This window comes from Vicia villosa, linkage group LG5, assembly GCF_029867415.1.
Source record: "Vicia villosa cultivar HV-30 ecotype Madison, WI linkage group LG5, Vvil1.0, whole genome shotgun sequence".
In the NCBI taxonomy this organism is placed as follows: domain Eukaryota; kingdom Viridiplantae; phylum Streptophyta; class Magnoliopsida; order Fabales; family Fabaceae; genus Vicia; species Vicia villosa.
Window position 1 is genome coordinate 40,396,262 of NC_081184.1, and position 21,726 is coordinate 40,417,987.

General features: G+C 37.6%; 1 protein-coding gene across 1 annotated transcript; it reads right to left on the reverse strand.

Moving 5' to 3' along the window:
* Window positions 1-349: 349 nt before the first annotated feature.
* LOC131601599 (SUN domain-containing protein 4-like) lies at window positions 350-5,830 on the reverse strand. Its single transcript, XM_058873459.1, has 5 exons — window positions 5,674-5,830; window positions 5,353-5,571; window positions 2,555-3,864; window positions 2,360-2,445; window positions 350-611 (listed from the first exon to the last, which is right to left on the reverse strand). Exons 2-5 carry the CDS (start codon window positions 5,516-5,518, stop codon window positions 368-370), a joined length of 1,806 nt encoding a protein of 601 aa, XP_058729442.1. The 5' UTR covers window positions 5,519-5,571; window positions 5,674-5,830; the 3' UTR covers window positions 350-367.
* Between the last annotated feature and the right edge of the window lie 15,896 nt (window positions 5,831-21,726).

A 21,726-nucleotide genomic window follows, 5' to 3' on the forward strand; every position in this document is an offset into this window, starting at 1 on the left:
TATTCAATAAACCTAATTGAATTCTTTTATTGCTTAGAAAAAAGGGAAGTAGTTTAACCTGCAACTTTAAGAACATCTTGATAAAGGTGGAAGCCACTGAGTTAAATGAAAGAAGTCATTTGCTTGGAAAATGTATGGATGTGGAATTGGATGACTAAGAAATTGTTCTCTTTGTTGTGGCTTCTATGTGGCTTGAAGGTTTTGAAGGTTACTTCATTATAAACAAGCAACTTCATCATAACTTGAAATCAAAATTACATCCACTATAAATTAAAATTAAAAGGCAAGTTCAAAATCAACATTTAAACAAGCAACTTCATCACTGAGCATCTGACACAAGATAAAAACATATCTCAAAAATGGACTATTATAAGATTAATATGAAAATGATAATGATACAACTAAATAATAGAAGAAACCAGGAAGAGCCCACACAAAAATTCCTGGAGTCAGCTGTTCTATCATTACATAGTGCTCTATAGATATTCTTAGCCATATCCAAACACAGCCATAACACAGCAATCAATGAAAAAATGAAACATAATAAAAACACAACTACACCCTTGTTTTCCAAAGAGACCTGCTTTTCCCGGACTTTTTCGACTTCGAACCTGAAATATTAAGAAACATTTTTAAGATTCCAAAGAACTAAATCATTGAAAGATTGTCTGTTATAGAATAATAGTCTTGCTTTCTATTTCTTAACAAGCTCTAGTGATAAAAAAGACATTCAAATAAGAACACAGAAACAGTAAGTAATATCAACTTTCCTAAGTGTATTATCAATCCTACAGAACACTTGACAAAGAAGCCTAGGGTGGAATCATTAGAGTTTTCTATGGAGTATATCAAGAAACTGGCCGCATAACACACCACACATGTATCGGACGTCAAGAAACCAATAGTGAAATGGATGCAGAAACAGGGGAACGGTTGGGGAAGATGACAGCGAAGAACGTGCCTCGGAGTAAAACCTCACACCCTCAATGCAGAAAAAACAGAATGGTGGTGGACAAGAGAAGATCTGCACCGAGACTAATGATGGAGGACACAAATGAGAAAAAAAGTTGAATTATCCTTCTTTGAAGGAGTCGACCCGATCGATGATCACAAAAGCATATAGATTCTTTGAGATGCAACAGATTTCTCTGGCAGAAAAACTTCAGCTCACCTTCTTGAGTATGAAAGGAGCAGAGCAATACACTAGGTTTGATTTTGGCGCCATAAGAATTTGGGTGCATCTCGAAAATTGTTCATAGTGGATTTGATTCATCTTGAGCATCTTGAGAAGCAATCACAGTTTCTAATTTTACTCCATTTTATTTAGCATTTACATAAGCTTTTTAGATTTTAGTTTCCGTAACTTATGGAACTATGCATCAGGTCGTAATTCAAAATAATTATTTTCCATCCTTAAAATTGAACAGAGGTTCATCATCAAACCCAACAAATGCCAATTCTTAAAATTTAGGTTGGGTCTAACTCAACCGTACAAAACCAACTTGTAAGCCGAGAACAATGAAGGTCTACCTAGGCCATGTTTCAAGACAATTTGGGACTAAATCCATTCTCTCATACTAAAAACAATGAAGGCCCTGGAGGCTGCAATGAAGGCAACCCAACTCACCTATGCGGCTAGGGGCATGACTGCAATTATGGAGGAACTTCCAACACACCCCTCACGCACAATGCTGTCAATGGAGGATGGTAGAATATGGAGGAAGGCCATTAGGCCAAAAATCCTCCCAATTAACACGCCACTGCGGCCTATGGCGCCGCCATAGCAATCATTCCTTTACAAATTGGATATGAAGGTTGTCGAAAAATTCGCGATGCCATGGTCGCCATTTAATAACAACGCTCACCCCAAGCCCAATGGTCTTGATGCGTGGAAGCCTAACAGATCTAAATGCACTTTGATACCATTTTAAAATTTGGATATGACCTAACTCAACCAATCAAAACTTGTTAGTAAGGTTTAGGTGAGGACTGGCTAAGTTTTATACGCACTTTTTAGGCCATATCTCTAGGCAATGGGGGACTAAATTCATCATTTCACACCCAAAACTGTCAACTTGTTGAAAGTTGTAATGAAGGCAATCCAAATGCCGCACTTAGATGGCAGGTTTATTCTAATTCTTAGCCATTGTCAGTAATTCACTAGTTTTTTGATAGACTGGACAGTCTGGTCTAGCCATCAAACCCTGATTGAAAGACCAAGAAAGGGGGGCACAGAGATATTACTCCTACGGCTTTAAAGACATTTGCAGTTTATTCTAGTTACTAAACCTGAATTAGCTACTGAGTTTTCATATCATATGGTGAGAAGCTATGAAAAACTAGTATTGTTAATTTTCACCTCAAAGCAGCATTGTCCTGAAGTAGATGATCCAACTGCAAAGAAACTTGAGACTTCCAAGAATTGAGACCACTAGCATCTTTTGCCTGCATGAGCAACAAATCATTTCCAAAATGAATAGGAAGTAGTGAAGTAATAATTTTATTTAAGCAAGTACAAATATTGCCAACAATATCCGTGATAGAATTAACATACTATGACATCCTGCTGGCCAATGAGGTTCCTAATGTCTTCTTTGATCTTCTGTAGAAGTATATCTTTTTCTCCAATGTCTTTACCATACTCTTTGAAAATATTGACATATCTAGAGTTTAAATCTTCCATATACCGCTCCAAAACAAATAAATTTAAGTCTAGAGAACGGACTTTCTGCATTAGAATCTTGAGAACAGTATCCCCAGGCATTCTGCCAACTTGTTGACGTGTTTCTTCAATTGGATCAGGAACATTACTGTTTGCCGTCTCGTGATTGGCAGAAGAGATATCCGAAGCAGGGTCTGAACTGATCCCCTCAGTAGTAGTTTGATGAACATGTTCACTCTCAGCAGGATCAGGATGGGATGATACCGTCTTCTTATCATCATTACCTTCTCCAGATGCAAATAAATTATCTTGAGTATTTATTAAATCCTCCAGCATCCTCTCTACGGCATCCACACCAAAAACTTCAACAACACTTAGGGTGCAATAAAACTCTGAACCATAGTGGCTTTGAAGATGCAACTTTAGGTATCTCACCCATTTTGGCTCTTTAAGAACAAACCTTTGAGCATGCCTCACATTTGAGGCAGTAAAATTTCCAAGGAAAACCCAAACATCTGTTGGAAAATTCAGACTTCCATGGATTTCAAAGTCTTTCAAATTGGAAGAGTGGTGCTCAAAATTAGCTATTTCTACAGTATCTACTAAGGTTTCTTCTGAAAGTTCTATAATGACAAATTTCTCCTCCGCAGAACATGGATTTCGAAGATACTTGTCTTTGTCCCTGCTTAAGATATTAGAGGCACCTTTACCTTCTTTATTAGAACCTAAAACTTTAGCCCCCTTTGATGCCGAAGCATAATTATATTCTGCACCACCAGGCTCCAATCTATGAATTACACTTCCAGATTGACCAGTGCCTGACTTAACTTTAGAACTGATAGCCCTGCTCTTGAATTCATCAAGACCAAGAGGCACAGCTCGAGATAAGAGATCAGATTTTTTTACATCATTTTCAAGTTTGACAGCAGATTCAGAACTCTCAACTACATGCTCCTCTCGATTGGAAGAATCAGTATTTTCTTTATTAAAATCACCAGGTACTGCATAGTCTAATGTGAGTGACTCACCAACTAAACCATTAGCCTTAGTACCTCCACCTTGAGAGTGTAATAAAGTCTCCGACGGAATGCAAGCATCATTTCCTTCAATAAAATATTTATCAGCGGTATCAGAGATTTCACAAAATCCGTGGTTAACTTGATTCCATTTTGATACTCTATCGGAAATCTCTTCTGAACCATCTACATACAAAAATAATAAACGGGTCAATAAGACTATAAGATATATGTCTGCGATAAAATAAAAAATAAAAAATTATTCTCGCTTTGTAAAAGCAAAAACTTATTTGAGTCTCTAAAAAGGGATGCTCAATCAGTATTGTCAATTACAGATTGCAGAAAATAGCACTTCATTGAAATTACACTATGCTACAGCACTATAGCTGCCATTTGATAACTGTACATTTTTTTATAATGCTTTATCCTAAACAAAGTATTGCAATACAGTCGCGATTGGTTCAAATTCTATTACGCTATAGCGCTACAGTGCTCAATAACCACTGTTTTAGAACACTGGGCACAATGCACAAAGTTCCCATCAGGAGGAGTCTGGAGAACGTCAATATATAGAGTCTTAACTCTGCAGGAGGAGATGTTGTTTCCAAAATATGAACCCGTGACCTGCAGGTCACAAGAAAGCGTTTGTGCTAAGGCTCGTGCCCCGCATACAAGTCTATCTATCTTAAGAAAAGTCTTCACCAAGTGACACATGGAAAAATCTCACTTCTATTTTCTACCTTTCCCCCACAGCCATGCAATCTAGCACGAGATCTTTACTGGATCGCTATTACAAAGGAGCAAGTGAGCAAGAGATCCATCCAAATTCATCAAAACAACTTTAATTTATCAATAGGAAAAAATAGGTTGTGACTTGGAACTAGTCCCTCAATGTAGCATCACAAGAGATGTCCACCAAGCATCTGTCCTACATCTCGAAGGAGTAGCCCAATAGTCTGGATTGAAACATTAAACGAGTAGTATGTAGGAGGTCCGGGATTCAATCCTTTTTGGTAGCTCGCAACAAACTCCTCCTCCCCAAACAACAGGATTCAATCCCTTTTGGTGGCTAGCAACAAACTCCTCCTCCCCAAACAAATTAACCACTGCCATTCGCATATAAAAAAAGGGTCTCTCCTACAGTGTCACTCTTTATAAACTCACTTCCAGTGTTGTCGAAGACAGATGGCGGAGAGCCAAAATCCCGCCATACCGGCGGTGCCGTTATCGTGGATTATGGCGGAAAAACCCGCAATAGTGGCCGATATTTACCATTGCGGCGAGCCCAAAAACCGCCATGTATATCGGCCATGGCACCGCAATTTGATAACACTGCTCACTTCTAACCTAATCTATGTAGGACTTATATTTTTCTCAATTCACCCTCACGCTCAACACGATAGGGCGTGCGTGAATATAAAAGATGGCTCATCTGAATCAATAGACTCTAACAGAACTGTCTTTGAGGGCGTGCAAAATAAACTACCACACATGACCCAAAATTTAATATATTTAAACTTGTCTCGCTTAAATAGTAATTAATCTACACAGAGCCTCCAAAAACTCAACCAGTTTATAAACTTATTTCAGAAGCTATTATATTGAACATAATAATACATTATGAAAAACAAGATAACAAAACAACAGAAAAAAGAAAGGATATATAGTATTTACCTGTGTAACTGACCCATAAGCTGAAAAGAATAAGTAACCCCCACAAAACAAAAACCAAAGAAACTTCACAAAAACTGTAATTACTTATCCCAGACGTAGAACTTTTAACAGGGTTACAAACAACAGAAGCTCTTCTTGAAAGAAGAGCTTTACGTGATCTCTGCATTGCACATCAATCCAAATTCAGTAACACAACAACAATTCCCATTAAATTATACCCTGCAAATTATACAAGATCGATCTCAACAAATTAAAAAACAAAAAACAAAAATAAAATTGATAAATGTGCAATAAGAGAGAGAATTGTGAAATGGTGTTTACCGTGTTTGATTTTTGTGGCTTTTGAAATGGCGTTGACGATGGATCTGTGTGTGTTCTCTGTTTGTTCCTTTTGGAAAGTGAATTCAGAATGAAAATAAATTATTAAATATAAGTTATTATTGGTTTATTGTACGAAAGGCGAGTCGCGGAAGAGAGCGCGTGTGGTTGTTGCTTACTGATTAAGGGTTACCGACGTAAGTGATTATTTAAGGGTTGCCGACTTATGTGTCTTTATCGGACCTAATTAATGTAAGCCACATCAACTCAATTCTAAATTTTTGATTTGTTTTATGCTAATTATTTGTTTTTCTCTAATAGTTTGTTTTAAATAGCGGTGATTGACGTTAGATTTGATAGTGAGAATTACGGTTCGATCTCGCGCAACTGCGATTAGGAAGGGGTTGAAATCATTTGATATTAGAACTGATTCTTGAATCGGACTAAATTCGAGGTGAAAAACATATATATATATATATATATATATATATATATATATATATATATATATATATATATATATATATATATATATATATATATATATAATTTTTTTTTACAATTTTAAAAGTATTATGTTAATTTTAGTAATGAAATAAATTTAGTGATAATAATTAAACAAATTGAGATAAAAAATAAAAATATATTAATATTTTATTTAATATTGCATTGATATTTTAAAAATATTATATAAAAGACGTTTATAATAAGACAAGAAAAGTGGTTATTGAATTTATAAGTCTATTTTTTTATGACACCATTTGTTGTTGTCGTGAGTTACACTTACGTTTCATATGTAGTACTAAACAATAATATCATAGTCGACATAGTATTGGAAATTAAAATATCAGAGTTTTTAAGAAAAGATTGTAATGGGAGATTTGTGATTGACACATGGATTTGTTTATGGTAAATTATTCAAGGTTAATAAATAAATTTAAAATATAAATCTAATGTTAGAAGCTAATAATAATTTAATGATTTAAGTCTGAGTTCAACCAGTGCATTCGATCTAGTTGAATTGAATTGAGTAAGGTTACTTGTATTTAACAGAGTCAAATATAACATAGAGTTGTTGTGTTGAAGTGTAATTAACGCGTTTTGATTTTGGTTGTCTATAAACAGAAATGTTATGTTGTAAATAGATACAACTTCACTTTAATAAAATCTCTTTTTCTTAATACAGCTTTCTCTTTTTTTTTTCCATCTTCTTCTTGTAATCCTAATTGTTCAAACAAATTGGTATCAACAAGTTTTGGTTGCGATTCAGTGAGATTTTGAAATGGTAAACAAAAACAGAACATCAACGCAATTTCCGGTGATCTATCAGAAATAGATTGCGCACAAATAGATCATCTTCAGATTTCAAAATGTAACAGAAATCATGAATGATGGAGTATTGATGTTGGAAGCAAATGTAGATAATGTTCAGAAAGCTACACACAAGGATCAAAGGAAGAAAGATGGAAAAGCTCTGTTCTTGATTCAACGTTGTGAGAATCCTAATGTGTTCGAGAAGATTAATGAAAGGAATCATCCAAAGAAGCGTGGGACAAGTTGAAGAACTTGTACGGCGGAGATGAAAAACTGAAAAAAGGTGAAGTTGCAGACGCTGAGAAAGCGGTTTGAGATAACACATATGAAAAAAAATGAATCAATCGCTGAGTTCTTCTCAAGATTACTATTCACGAACCAGATGAACGTGTGTGGTGAATCAATCAACGAATTACAAAAGATTGAGAAAATGTTGAGATCTTTGATTGCAAACTTTGATGACATTGTAGTGTCTATTGAAGAGTCTAAGAACCTAATTGGGATGAAGTTAGAAGAACTTCAAGCTTCATTAGAGGCTCATGATATGAGGTTAAAGTAGAGGAACCCAGAAAGGGAGAAGGTGGCTGAACAGACACTACAAGCAAGATTCATCAAGAAGTCTGAAAAAGAAAAGGCGAAGCAAAGAAAGAATCTTGCTAATGATGAGAAGTCAAGCAAAAACTCAAAGAGTCATGATGATTCAACCAAGAAAGTCATGGACAACAAGTATTCGAGGAAGAAAGTTGACATGAAGAAGATACAGTGTTACAATTGTCAAGGATTTGGTCATTATGCTCGAGATTGTCGAAGAAAGAAGGAAGCAAGAGCAAAAGATATTGATAAAGTGTGATATGCACATGCTGAAGTTGATGACTCTGATGATGTGCTACACATGGCCAATACTCAGTTGAACAATGAATAAGCCAATATATGGTATATAGATCCAGGATACAACAACCACATGACTGCTAATAAAAATCGATTCACCGAGTTAGGTGACTCAGTTAAGAAAGTGATCAAGTTTGCAGATGGCAGACATGTTACATCAGACGGAAAATGATACATATATGTGGTTAGAAAGGATGGTCGAAAAGTCAGGATCACTGATGTATTATATGTACCTTCTATGACAAGTAACTTGATAAGCATAGGTCAATTACTCGCAAAATGGTACAACATGAAGCTTGAAAAGAATCAGATGAAGGTGTATCATGGTGAAGAAGGAATGATTCTGAAAATCACCATTGGCATACAACAAGACCTTCAAAGTATAGATCAACACAGCTGATTATAAATGTTTGCTTCGACTGCAGGAGAAGACAATAACTGGTTGTGGCATCACATGTATGGACATCTAAACTTCATAAGTTTAGGTATGTTCAACCTGAAGAGGATGGTGTATGGCCTACCTCAGTTGAAGGAACCAAGTCAGGTGTGTGAGGAATGTTGTAAATAAAAACAGACTAGGAAAGTATTCAAGCATGACTTGCCCATGAGGTCGAAGAAAAAGTTGGAGCTAGTTCATTCTAATGCGTGCGGTCCTTTTGAAGTAAGTTCGAATGGAGGTAACAACTATTTCCTAACTTTCATAGATGAATTCACTAAATATATTGTCGATTTATCATAACTGCATGTCCTTTTGAAGTAAGGTATCTACACAATTCAAGAAGTTTAAATTGCATGTCGAGAAGAAAAGTTAATGCAAATTAACGAAACTCATAACTGATGGTGGAGGTTAATACTCTTCTAGAGCATTTGTAATATTTTGTTATGAGGAAGGTACAAAGCATGATGTCATTGCATCATATACACCACAACATAATGGTATAGCTGAGAGAAAGAATCGAGGTATAATGAACATGGCTAGGGGTATGTTAAAAGCTAAAGAAATGCCAAAGAGATTTTTGAAAGAAGCAATTTCAACAACAGTGTACATATTGAATAGATGTCTAACCAAGAAGATAGTAAACAAGACACCTTATGAGGCTTGGAAAGGAATGGAGCCAAATGTTAGTCATCTTAGAGTTTAGACCAATGTGTTTCAGGCATGTACCTGAGCAATTGAGGAAGAAGCTAGATGACCGAAGCCAAACCATGATGCTCATAGGTTATTATTCAATTGGGGCATACAAATTGTATTCGCCAAATGATGACAAGCTAGTGATCAGTATAGATATTCTTGTGGATGAAATCAAAGTGCAGAGTAGGACTTAGATGTTCCTGCACTAAAAGAAGCATACTCAAAAGATCTTGAAAAGATTCAAGATGAGCAACTGTAATGCAACTGTTACGCCGTTGGAGATTGGAGCAAAGTTGAAAAAGGATACAAATTATGAGTTTGTAAGTGCAACACTGTGGAAACATATCATGGATCCTTGAGGTATTTTTGCAACACAAGACCAAATATTTGTCAAAGTGTTGGGTTTTTGAGCACATTTATGGAAAAGCCATAAGAATGTCAACTCACTACAGTCAAGAGAGTGTTGAGATATATAAAAGATACTATCGATCATGATGTGTTGATGCTAAGGCATAAGAATACCAGCACATAAGCAGAAGTATGTGGTTACAATGATTTAGTTTTCAGTGGATATCGAGATGACAAAAAGAGTATTTCATGGTACGTATTCATGATTAGAGGTGCTCCAATCTCTTAGAGCTCAAGAAAACAAAGAATTGCGGCTTTGTCATCTTGTGAAGCTGAATATGAGGCCGCATCATACGCAACATGCCAAGCAGTATGGATAGAAATGCTGCTAGAAGAGCTCAAGATCATGAAACATAAGAAAAAGAAGTTGTTTATCAATAACAAGTCAACTATCGACCTAGCCAATCATCATGTGTGTCATGGTCGAAGTAAACACATAGAGAGAAGGTATCATTTTCTCAGGGATCAAGTAAATAAAGGAAAGCTTAAACTTGAGCATTGCAATACATAATCGCAACTAGTTGACATGCTCACCGCGCCTCTGAAGAAAACCAGGTTTAATGAGTTGAAGAGAAGCATCAGGATGAGAAGCCTTGAAAGCATGAATTAGGAGGTGTGTTAGAAGTTAATAATTCAATATTTCAAGTTCGTGTTCGACCTAATCGAATTAAGCTGTATATGGTTAGCTATATTCGACAAGTTGAATACAGCTTAGACTTGTTGTTTCGAAGTGTAATTTGTACGTTTTAATTTTGGTTGCCTATAAATTTGCATGTTATGTTGTAAATAGATACAACTTCACTTTAATAAAATCCCTTTTTTCAATTTAGTTTTCTCTCTTTTCCCTCTTCTTCCTGGAACCCTAATTATTCCAACATCTAAAACTCAAGTTAGATTTTATTAAAATTTTAATTGATAAGTTTGTGATGATTCGTATCCTTGTAAAAAAATACAGGTATGTGGTAACCCTACATGGATAAGGGATACTCAAAAGCCTTAGTAAATGAGGGTGGTTACTCGCAACGTCGAGAGGCCCTATTTGATGATCTTTATGGTGTTTATGATTAGGGGTGATCGCGGTGCAGTTTGGGCGGTTTTGACGAAAAAAATCATCCGAACCGCAAGAGAAAAAATCATGCGGTTTGGTTTGGTTCGGTTGGCTTTTAAAAAAAATCCGAACCAAACCAAACCAACCTAATGCGGTTTGGTTCGGTGCGGTTGGTTCGGTATTTTAGAAATATTTTATTGAACCATTCATATACATATAGATGATAACATAACTTTGTATTTAGACATTCATACGCTATCAAATAACAACAAAACCCGTCATATTTTGACAATAACTTTCTATTTAATATGTAAAAATTAAATTAGACAAAAGTGGAATAATAAACATAAAATAATAGTATAAAATAATATAAAAATTATTAGAATGAAACAAAAAAATAGAAGATACGAGAGATTAGTGAATGTGAAAAAGAAAAAACAAAAGAGTTGAGAGATTAGAGAAGAAGATGTGCGATAAAAACGAAACTGAAATAGGGAACATTTGCATAAAAATGAGAAGGTGAAAAAGAAAGAATATAAGAGAGTAAAGATTATAGAAAAAGAGGGAAGATGTATGTGGCAAAGAAGAAGCGATAATGCTATTAGATATTTGAGAAGTCCGGGACTAAAATCATGTGTAAGGATGAGAAAATTGTTCGTAATCATTAGGTTAAGATATTATAGATTTAAGTTTGGGTTGGATGTGAGTTAAGTAAAAGTTAGGTTGTAACATAATGCGGTTTGATTCGGTTTGGTTCGGTTTATAAAATACAAACCGCAAACCAAACCGAACCATGCGGTTTTGTTAAAAGATGACCCAAACTAATCCGAACCAAATGCGGTTTTTTGCGGTTTCGGTTTGGTTTGGTTTGGTTTGCGGTTTTCTATTGGGTTGGTTTGGTTTTGATCACCCCTATTTATGATGGTAAGAAATGTCAGCTCACGTGAGGTGATAGGCTCTGTATTATGAGTGTATACGCGTTAAGTTGGTTAAATTGTGATCTGTCTTCTCCCACTAGATGAGAAGTATTTATAAAAGCCTTCAAGCCTAAGGTTTAGGAAACCCTAAGAAATGGTAACCACTCCCCTTTACTAAGGGAGGTTGTTGATAGGTTTAAGGAAGTCGTGGCATGACTCAGTTTATGTGACTAATGGAGAGATAACAATATTATACACGTCGTTTATCCTAAATATGAACCTCTCATGCTCCATAAAGGTAGCGCTCGGATGATGCCTTATTAGGTGAGGACTCTAACATCGCCCTTATTTGAGGCTCTCACAAATATAACTTTACACAGTCCTTCAAGCACGAGAGTTTATAAAGGGCAAAGTGCTTTAAGGCTTCTTTCAGGTTTTGTCCGACGGTTTAGGGTAAGTCCTTTAATGGGAAACAGGTGCTACAAAAAGTACATACAACGACTGCAACACCCATATATAAATACATACATCAAAGCATATACATATACATGAATCCAAGTATTTGGTACTGAAAATACTTATAAGTTCCTAGTCAACACATTATACATATTAATGCCCTAAATACAAAGTTCTAACAACGGCATAATACATACAAGATGTTCAAAAGTAAATACTAAGAACTAGATCAACAATGATCACAAAATGTAATCCACAACGGAAGCTTCGCCATATCCAAAAGAGGCATAAGAATAAGGAAATCAAACTTCTTTCTCCTTACCCTTTGCGGAACCTGTAGTACCTGAAATCAATATATAATGGGGTGAGATAAAATATCTCAGTGAGTTCCCTATCTTATGGGTCCTCTCGGCTCTAAAGGGTTCTAGCCTATAATTCTCAAGTCACAACAAGGAACTAGACCTTGAGTCACACACTAACATTATATAGAATCATACTTAGAATTCAACAACTCAAACACAAGATTACTAATCGGAAACCAATACCAAGGCATCCCCATATTCCCGTCCCCTTCTACGTCTAGGAGGTGGCACGAGTCATGGATCCTTTGGAAAATCTTGACATACGAAATGGATTCGGACTCATGAGCCTTTCCCCATGAATCGTCACTTCACATGGCCCGTACACCATCACAAGTCTCTACCCGTAGGTTCCATTCGTACACAAAAGCGGGAATCAAACCTGCCAAGATTATTTGTGCCTCTCTGCACAGTGCCTCTCTGCACGAAGAATGCCTGTTAGCATTCAAAAGAAAAATAAAGAAATAAAGAAAATACAACGGTTCCGATTAATACATCATACAATGGTGATCGCTTCCGCAAACCACTAGGCCTGTTAGCCTTTCCTCATAAGATTCCAACACGTATGTTCCATATAATGTCCCATCCTAGGTTTCTTTGTTAAGCTACATAACCTAACAATTCCTAGTTTCCTCTAGGGGTGATCAAAACCAAACCAACCCAATAGAAAACCGCAAACCAAACCAAATCAAACCGAAACCGCAAAAAACCGCATTTGGTTCGGATTAGTTTGGGTCATTTTTTAACAAAACCGCACATTTCGGTTCGTTTTGCGGTTTGTATTTTATAAACCGAACCAAACCGAATCAAACCGCATTATGTTACAACCTAAATTTTACTTAACTCACATCCAACCCAAACTTAAACCTATTATACATTAGCCTTATGATTACGAACAATTTTTTCATCCTTACACATATAATTTCAGTCCCGATCTTCTCAAATATCTAATAACATTATCGCACCTTCTTTGCCACATACATTTTCTCTCCTCTTCTATAATCTCTACTCTCTTATATTCTTTCTTTTTCACTTTCTCATTTTTATGTAAATGTTCCGTATTTCAGTTTCGTTTTTATCGCACATCTTCTTCTCTAATCTCTCAACACCTTTTTTTCTTCTTTTTCACCTTCACTAATCTTTCGTCTCTTTTATTTTTTGTTTCATTATAATAATTTTTATATTATTTTATGCTATTATTTTATGTTTAATATTCCACTTTTGTCTAATTTAATTTTTACATATTAAATGGAAAATTGTTGTCAAAATATGACGAGTTTTGTTGTTATTTGATAGTGTATGAATGTCTAAATACAAAATTATGTTGTCATCTATATGTGTATGTATGGCTCAATAAAATATTTGTAAAAAACCGAACCAACCGAACCGAACCAAACCGCATTAGTTTGGTTTGGTTTGGTTCAGATTTTTTTTAAAAGCCAACCGAACCAAACCAAACTGCACTATTTTTTCTCTTGCGGTTCGGATGATTTTTTTGGTCAAAACCGCCCAAACCGCACCGCGAGCACCCCTAGTTTCCTCACTTGACCTTTATTTTCATAACAACGAAGTTATTCAACCTCTCTGATATATATATATATATATAAACAAAGGTTTACCAATCCACCTGCAATAGAACTCAATCAACAATTACAGAGTACACAAGCATCATACCAAAAGCATAACGTCCTCATGGTTCCGAACGAAAACCAACCCAAGTAATCAAGAAATTTCCCGACTCTCGATTAAACGATTCTCCTTTTGTTCCCAAAACCTACACTACTAGAAAGTACACGCTTCTAGCTTCCTACCACTTCGAACGGCGATTAAAACAGAGTTACGGTTCAAAAGTTATGGTCTAAACGGTTTATCTCATTAAGCTAAAGAATTTGGTTAAGAAAGCTTCAGTTCGCGCCGCGCAACAGCTAGGTCGCGCCGCGAACCCTCTGGCAGAAGCAAACCTCTCCAAAATCTCATGGTGTTCGCGCCGCGAACCCTTGTACGCGCCGCGTACTGATGGCAGAAACAAAACCCCTAAAAACCTGCATAGTTCGCGCCGCGCAGCCTCGCTCGCGCCGCGCAGCCTCGCTCGCGAGAACTGAGCTCTCAGCTCTGCTTCACACACAAAACCCATGGTTCAAAACCATCTAAAACCATCCTAACCTGTTCCAGATCATATAAAAGCATAGATACAACCTATAGATGATATATTTATGGATTATAAGCACTTATTCATGAACATTGATGAATTTTGTTCAAAACCTAGATTTCTCTATGAAATCCCTAATATCCAAACTTATGATTTCTCATCCACAATCAAATCTATAAGTTTCTAACTAGAACCCACCTCGATTACGAGTCGTTGATGTCGAAGATGAGTCGATTCGGCGGAGAAATGATGAAGATCCAAGCTTTCCTCTTTCTCTTCTTGCTCCTCCTTCTCTCTACTCCTTATCTCTAGAATCTTTGTTTGATGCAAGAATGAGAAGAAAATAGAAGGAAAGGGATATAAGAAATATCTTTAAGTTAACACTACTAACTTAATATCCAAAAGTATCTCTAATGTACCAATTGATAAAACCTCAGTGTCAGTTAATAACATTAGAGCATTTAATTTAATACGGGGTATTACATCCTCCCCCCCTTAAATAGAAATTCGTCCTCGAATTTAAGAATTACCTGAAAAGGTGAGGGTAAGCATCCCGCATTTCCGATTCAAGTTCCCACGTAGCATCACCCGGATGTGTCGCATCCCACTGAACCTTAACAAGAGGAATCTCCTTGTTTCGCAACACTTTAGTCTCTCTTCCCACTATGCGGCTCGGTAAGGGTTCAAAAGTCAAATCTGATTCTATCTCAATTGCATCTGGTAACACCGGCTGAAGAGGATCGTGAATAAACTTTCGTAGTTGAGACACGTGAAAAACATCATGCATTTCTGATAGAGAAGGCGGTAAGGCTAAACGGTAAGCTACTTCACCAATCCTTTCTAGAATCTCATACGGTCCCACGTATCTCGGACTTAATTTCCTCGACTTAAACGGTCCTTTCAACCTCAATCTCGGAGTAACCTTCAAGAATACATGGTCACCTTCCATAAACTCCAAAGGCCTCCTATGGTTATCCGCATAACTCTTCTGACGATCTTGTGCTTGCTTAACCTTCTCACGAATCATTCTAATCTTGTCCGTGGTCTTTTGAATAATTTCGGGTCCCAAAATTCTATCCTCACCAACTTCTGACCAACACAACGGTGTTCTACATTTCCTCCCATACAATGCCTCATAAGGTGCCATACCGATACTCGCGTGATAACTGTTGTTGTATGCAAATTCAATCAATGGTAAAAGCTCCTTCCAATTTCCCCTACTTTCAAGCACACAAGCTCTTAACATATCTTCCAAGGTTTGTATCGTTTGCTCCGTTTGACCATCCGTTTGAGGGTGGTTCGACGTGCTCAAACATAATTTAGATCCCATCGCTTGTTGAAAAGCTCTCCAAAACCTCGAAGTGAACTTTGGATCTCTATCCGACACAATACTAGAGGGTACACCGTGCAACTTCACAATTTCTGCGACAAATAACCGTGCAAGATGACTTGCCTTGTAAGTAGTCTTCACGGCTAAGAAATGTGCAGATTTCGTCAACCGATCTACAATCACCCAAATAGAATCATATCCACCTTGAGTAAGAGGTAAACTAACCGCAAAATCCATTGAAATACTATCCCACTTCCATATTGGAATCTCTAGTGGTTGTAACAATCCACCTGGCCTTTGATGTTCAATCTTTACTTGTTGGCATACAACACACTCCGATACGTACACCGCGACATCTCTTTTCATTCCGGACCACCAATAATCTCTTTTCAAATCTTGATACATTTTTGAAGAACCCGGATGTATAGTGAAAGCAACCTTGTGAGCTTCATCCAAAATCCTTCTTTTCAATAACACATCGTCCGAAACACAAATCCTCTGATTAAACATAATCACTCCATCCGTAGCTCGAGTAAACCCTGGTTGAACCAACACCTCTTGTAACTTAGCATCAGACACTTGTGCTTGTTGAATGTCATTTCTCAAAATAGAATTAACATTCAAGTTTCCCATCAATACTCCATTTTGGGTCCAAACAAATTGAAGGTTGAGATCTCGAAATTTTTCCAACAATGCATACTCTAACATCATCAATTCGGACCTCTTTAACACCTTCCGACTCAAAGCATCCGCCACTTTATTTGCCTTGCCTGGATGATACTTCAAGTCAAAATCATAATCCTTCAAGTATTCCATCCACCGCCTCTGACGCATATTCAACTCCTTCTGGTTGAATAGGTACTTTAAACTCTTGTGGTCACTGAACATTTCAAAATGAACTCCAAACAAGTAATGACTCCACGCCTTTAGGGTAAAAACAACCGCAGCCAATTCTAAATCATGAGTTGGATAATTCTCTTCGTGAACCTTTAACTGTCGAGATGTGTATGCTACCACCTGACCATCCTGCATCAATACTCCTCCTAATCCTTTCTTGGAAGCATCGCAAAATACTTCATAGGACTTATTTGGATCAGGAACAATTAAAATAGGAGCAGTCGTCAATCTTTCCTTCAAGCCCATGAAACTCTGTTCACACCCCGAATCCCAATCATAAGGACACTCCTTCCGAGTAAGTCTAGTCATTGGTAAAGCCAATTGAGAAAACCCTTTTATAAATCTTCTGTAGTAGCCGGCTAATCCCAAGAAACTTCGGACTTCTGAGACATTGCTCGGTCTCTCCCAATTAATTACCACTTCAATTTTTGACGGGTCCACTGCCACACCTCCGTGAGATATGACATGACCAAGAAATCTTACCTCCGTCATCCAAAACTCACACTTGCTTAACTTAGCAAACAATTGATTTTCTAGCAATACCGACAGAACAATCCTCAGGTGTTCTTCGTGCTCTTGTGGAGTACGAGAATAAATAAGAATGTCATCAATAAAGACTACCACAAATTGATCTAAGTAAGGCTGGAATATCCGATTCATATAATCCATGAAAACAGCTGGAGCATTCGTAACACCGAAAGGCATTACTAAGAATTCATAATGACCATAACGGGTTCTAAATGCAGTCTTTGTCACATCTGAGCTCTTCACACGGATTTGGTGATAACCTGATCGCAAATCAATCTTCGAGAACACACAGGCTCCTTTCAATTGATCTAACAAGTCGTTTATCCTTGGCAAAGGGTATTTGTTCTTGATGGTGGCCTTATTCAACCGACGGTAATCAATACATAGCCTCATCCCACCATCCTTCTTCTTTACTAACACTGGAGCTCCCCACGGTGAGACACTAGGTTGCACAAAATGTTTAGCCATCAGCTCCTCCAGTTGCCCCTTCAATTCTCTTAATTCAAGCGGTGCCATCCGATACGGAGAAACAGATATAGGAGCCGTTCCTGGTATCAGGTCAATAGAGAATTCCACTTCCCTTTCCGGAGGAAGAGAAGTGACATCCTCGGGAAAAACATCAGGAAATTCTCTAACAACAGCAATTTGCGAAACCTCTAACTTGTCACCCGTCTCCTCAGTGAGAACCAACAGAACAGACTTCTCTTTCTCAAACAAGAAATTAATCATACCTACCGTACCTTCTAGTATAGTAGTCAACACATCCTTCGGAGTAGCTTCTTCAGATGGAATAATGATTAACTTCTCTTCACACCCAATGAACACCGAATTAGCAGAAAGCCAATCCATTCCCAATACAACATCTACCTTCTTAAGTGGTAAGCAAACAAGATCAATCTGGAAATTCCTACCACCCACAGATAGCACACAATTTTCACACACCAACGGTGTCTCTACCATCTCATCCATAGCAGTAGTAACCGCCATAGGAGGAAATAAAGGAGTAGCTTGCAACCCAAGTCGCTTCATACATTGCAATGACACAAAAGAGTGTGTTGCTCCACAATCAAATAGAACAAAACAAGAATGCTCATTAATGAAACACGTACCCGCAATCAAAGAGTTATCACTCTTGGTCTTCTTAGCATCCAAGGTATAAACTCTACCCAGTACCCCTTCCTTGCACTTGATTCCTATTCTGAGGACAATTCCTAGCCATATGCCCTTCTTGATGACAATGAAAACATTTCACCCCTTCAAAGGTACACCTTCCAAGGTAATTCTTACCACAACTACGACACACCGGAGGTACACTAGACCGAGAACCTTGCACTTGCTTCCCTTTGAAAGCTTGTGGCCTAGGTCGAAATTGTTGGCTTGGCCTTCCCCTCTCATGTTGATTCTTCTTCTTCAAATCTTCCTCAGCTTGAACTTTCTTCAAACTGGTCTCAGCCACATAACATTGTCGCAACAACTCCGTATAAGTAGTGAACTCCCTCTGGGACACACTATGTGAGATATCAGCCCTTAAACCAAACAGAAACTGGTCCACCTTCCAACCCTCATCAGGAGCATACGCGGCCTGCCTAGAGTAAGCAGCCAAAATTTCAAACTTCTCCGCATAAGTAGCCACTGACATATTGTCCTGCCTTAACTGTTGGAACTCCAACTCCTTCTTAGTCCTCAGTGAACTAGGAAAGTATTTCTCCATAAAAGTGGTCTTGAAGTTTTCCCATTCCTTAGGTACTCCCTGAGTAGTCATCAAAGCAGAAGCACCCTTCCACCACCTCATAGCTGGACCTTTCAGCGAATGAGAAGCAAACACCACCTTGTTCTCTTCACTACAATGCACGATCTCGAAGATTCCTTCTACATTGGCCACCCACTCATGCGCCTTTATAGGATCTAATCCACCATGAAATTCCGGAGGATTCATGCGAATGAAATCCCTATAAGTCCCACCTACAGCTTCGGGCACAACCACTGGAACATTATGACCGTCATTCATCTGTTGCATCATCTGCAGCATGAACTGATTCTGCTGCTGTTGCATCTGTTGCATGAACTGGGGCCATGGAACATTCGCACCGCCATCCGGTGTATTCACTTGTGGAGGTCGTGTGGGGGGTCGACCACGAGTCCTGCGTCCGTCCGCCATGTTCCTGGAGGTCATGAAAATGGGATTAAGTTGATCAGGCTCAATACCATAGTCATAACACAACAAAACTCATGGGAACACAACACATCTTGGACAGAAAGAAACACTTATAATATCTCATGGTTAGGTCGAGGATACGACCTGCTCTGATACCAACTGCAACACCCATATATAAATACATACATCAAAGCATATACATATACATGAGTCCAAGTATTTGGTACTGAAAATACTTATAAGTTCCTAGTCAACACATTATACATATTAATGCCCTAAATACAAAGTTCTAACAACGGCATAATACATACAAGATGTTCAAAAGTAAATACTAAGAACTAGATCAACAATGATCACAAAATGTAATCCACAACGGAAGCTTCGCCATATCCAAAAGAGGCATAAGAATAAGGAAATCAAACTTCTTTCTCCTTACCCTTTGCGGAACCTGTAGTACCTGAAATCAATATATAATGGGGTGAGATAAAATATCTCAGTGAGTTCCCTATCTTATGGGTCCTCTCGGCTCTAAAGGGTTCTAACCTATAATTCTCAAGTCACAACAAGGAACTAGACCTTGAGTCACACACTAACATTATATGGAATCATACTTAGAGTTCAACAACTCAAACACAAGATTACTAATCGGAAACCAATACCAAGGCATCCCCATATTCCCGTCCCCTTCTACGTCTAGGAGGTGGCACGAGTCATGGATCCTTTGGAAAATCTTGACATACGAAATGGATTCGGACTCATGAGCCTTTCCCAATGAATCGTCACTTCACATGGCCCGTACACCATCACAAGTCTCTACCCGTAGGTTCCATTCGTACACAAAAGCGGGAATCAAACCTGCCAAGATTATTTGTGCCTCTCTGCACAGTGCCTCTCTGCACGAAGAATGCCTGTTAGCATTCAAAAGAAAAATAAAGAAATAAAGAAAATACAACGGTTCCGATTAATACATCATACAATGGTGATCGCTTCCGCAAACCACTAGGCCTGTTAGCCTTTCCTCATAAGATTCCAACACGTATGTTCCATATAATGTCTCATCCTAGGTTTCTTTGTTAAGCTACATAACCTAACAATTCCTAGTTTCCTCACTTGACCTTTATTTTCATAACAAAGAAGTTATTCAACCTCTCTGATATATATATATGTATATATATATATATATATATATATATATATATATATATATATATATATATATATATATATATATATATATATATATATATATATATATATATAAAACAAAGGTTTACCAATCCACCTGCAATAGAACTCAATCAACAATTACAGAGTACACAAGCATCATACCAAAAGCATAACGTCCTCATGGTTCCGAACGAAAACCAACCCAAGTAATCAAGCAATTTCCCGACTCTCGATTAAACGATTCTCCTTTTGTTCCCAAAACCTACACTACTAGAAAGTACACGCTTCTAGCTTCCTACCACTTCGAACGGCGATTAAAACAGAGTTACGGTTCAAAAGTTATGGTCTAAACGGTTTATCTCATTAAGCTAAAGAATTTGGTTAAGAAAGCTTCAGTTCGCGCCGCGCAACAGCTAGGTCGCGCCGCGAACCCTCTGGCAGAAGCAAACCTCTCCAAAATCTCATGGTGTTCGCGCCGCGAACCCTTGTACGCGCCGCGTACTGATGGCAGAAACAAAACCCCTAAAAACCTGCATAGTTCGCGCCGCGCAGCCTCGCTCGCGCCGCGAAGCGCGCGAGAACTGAGCTCCCAGCTCTGCTTCACACACAAAACCCATGGTTCAAAACCATCTAAAACCATCCTAACCTGTTCCAGATCATATAAAAGCATAGATACAACCTATAGATGATATATTTATGGATTATAAGCACTTATTCATGAACATTGATGAATTTTGTTCAAAACCTAGATTTCTCTATGAAATCCCTAATATCCAAACTTATGATTTCTCATCCACAATCAAATCTATAAGTTTCTAACTAGAACCCACCTCGATTACGAGTCGTTGATGTCGAAGATGAGTCGATTCGGCGGAGAAATGATGAAGACCCAAGCTTTCCTCTTTCTCTTCTTGCTCCTCCTTCTCTCTACTCCTTCTCTCTAGAATCTTTGTTTGATGCAAGAATGAGAAGAAAATAGAAGGAAAGGGATATAAGAAATATCTTTAAGTTAACACTACTAACTTAATGTCCAAAAGTATCTCTAATGTACCAATTGATAAAACCTCAGTGTCAGTTAATAACATTAGAGCATTTAATTTAATACGGGGTATTACAACGACGCCACCTTTACTAGGGTTTATAAACATTGTCAATTTATTACCACAATTTATACTCAACTGTAGTGATACCTTGTACGTTTCTAAATTCGATTCTCAGCACATGCTAATTCATATTTTCTTCTGTATTTTAGAGAAGCCTTTCATTTTTATTTAAAAAACAAAAATAATATCACCAGAGTTCTTTAAG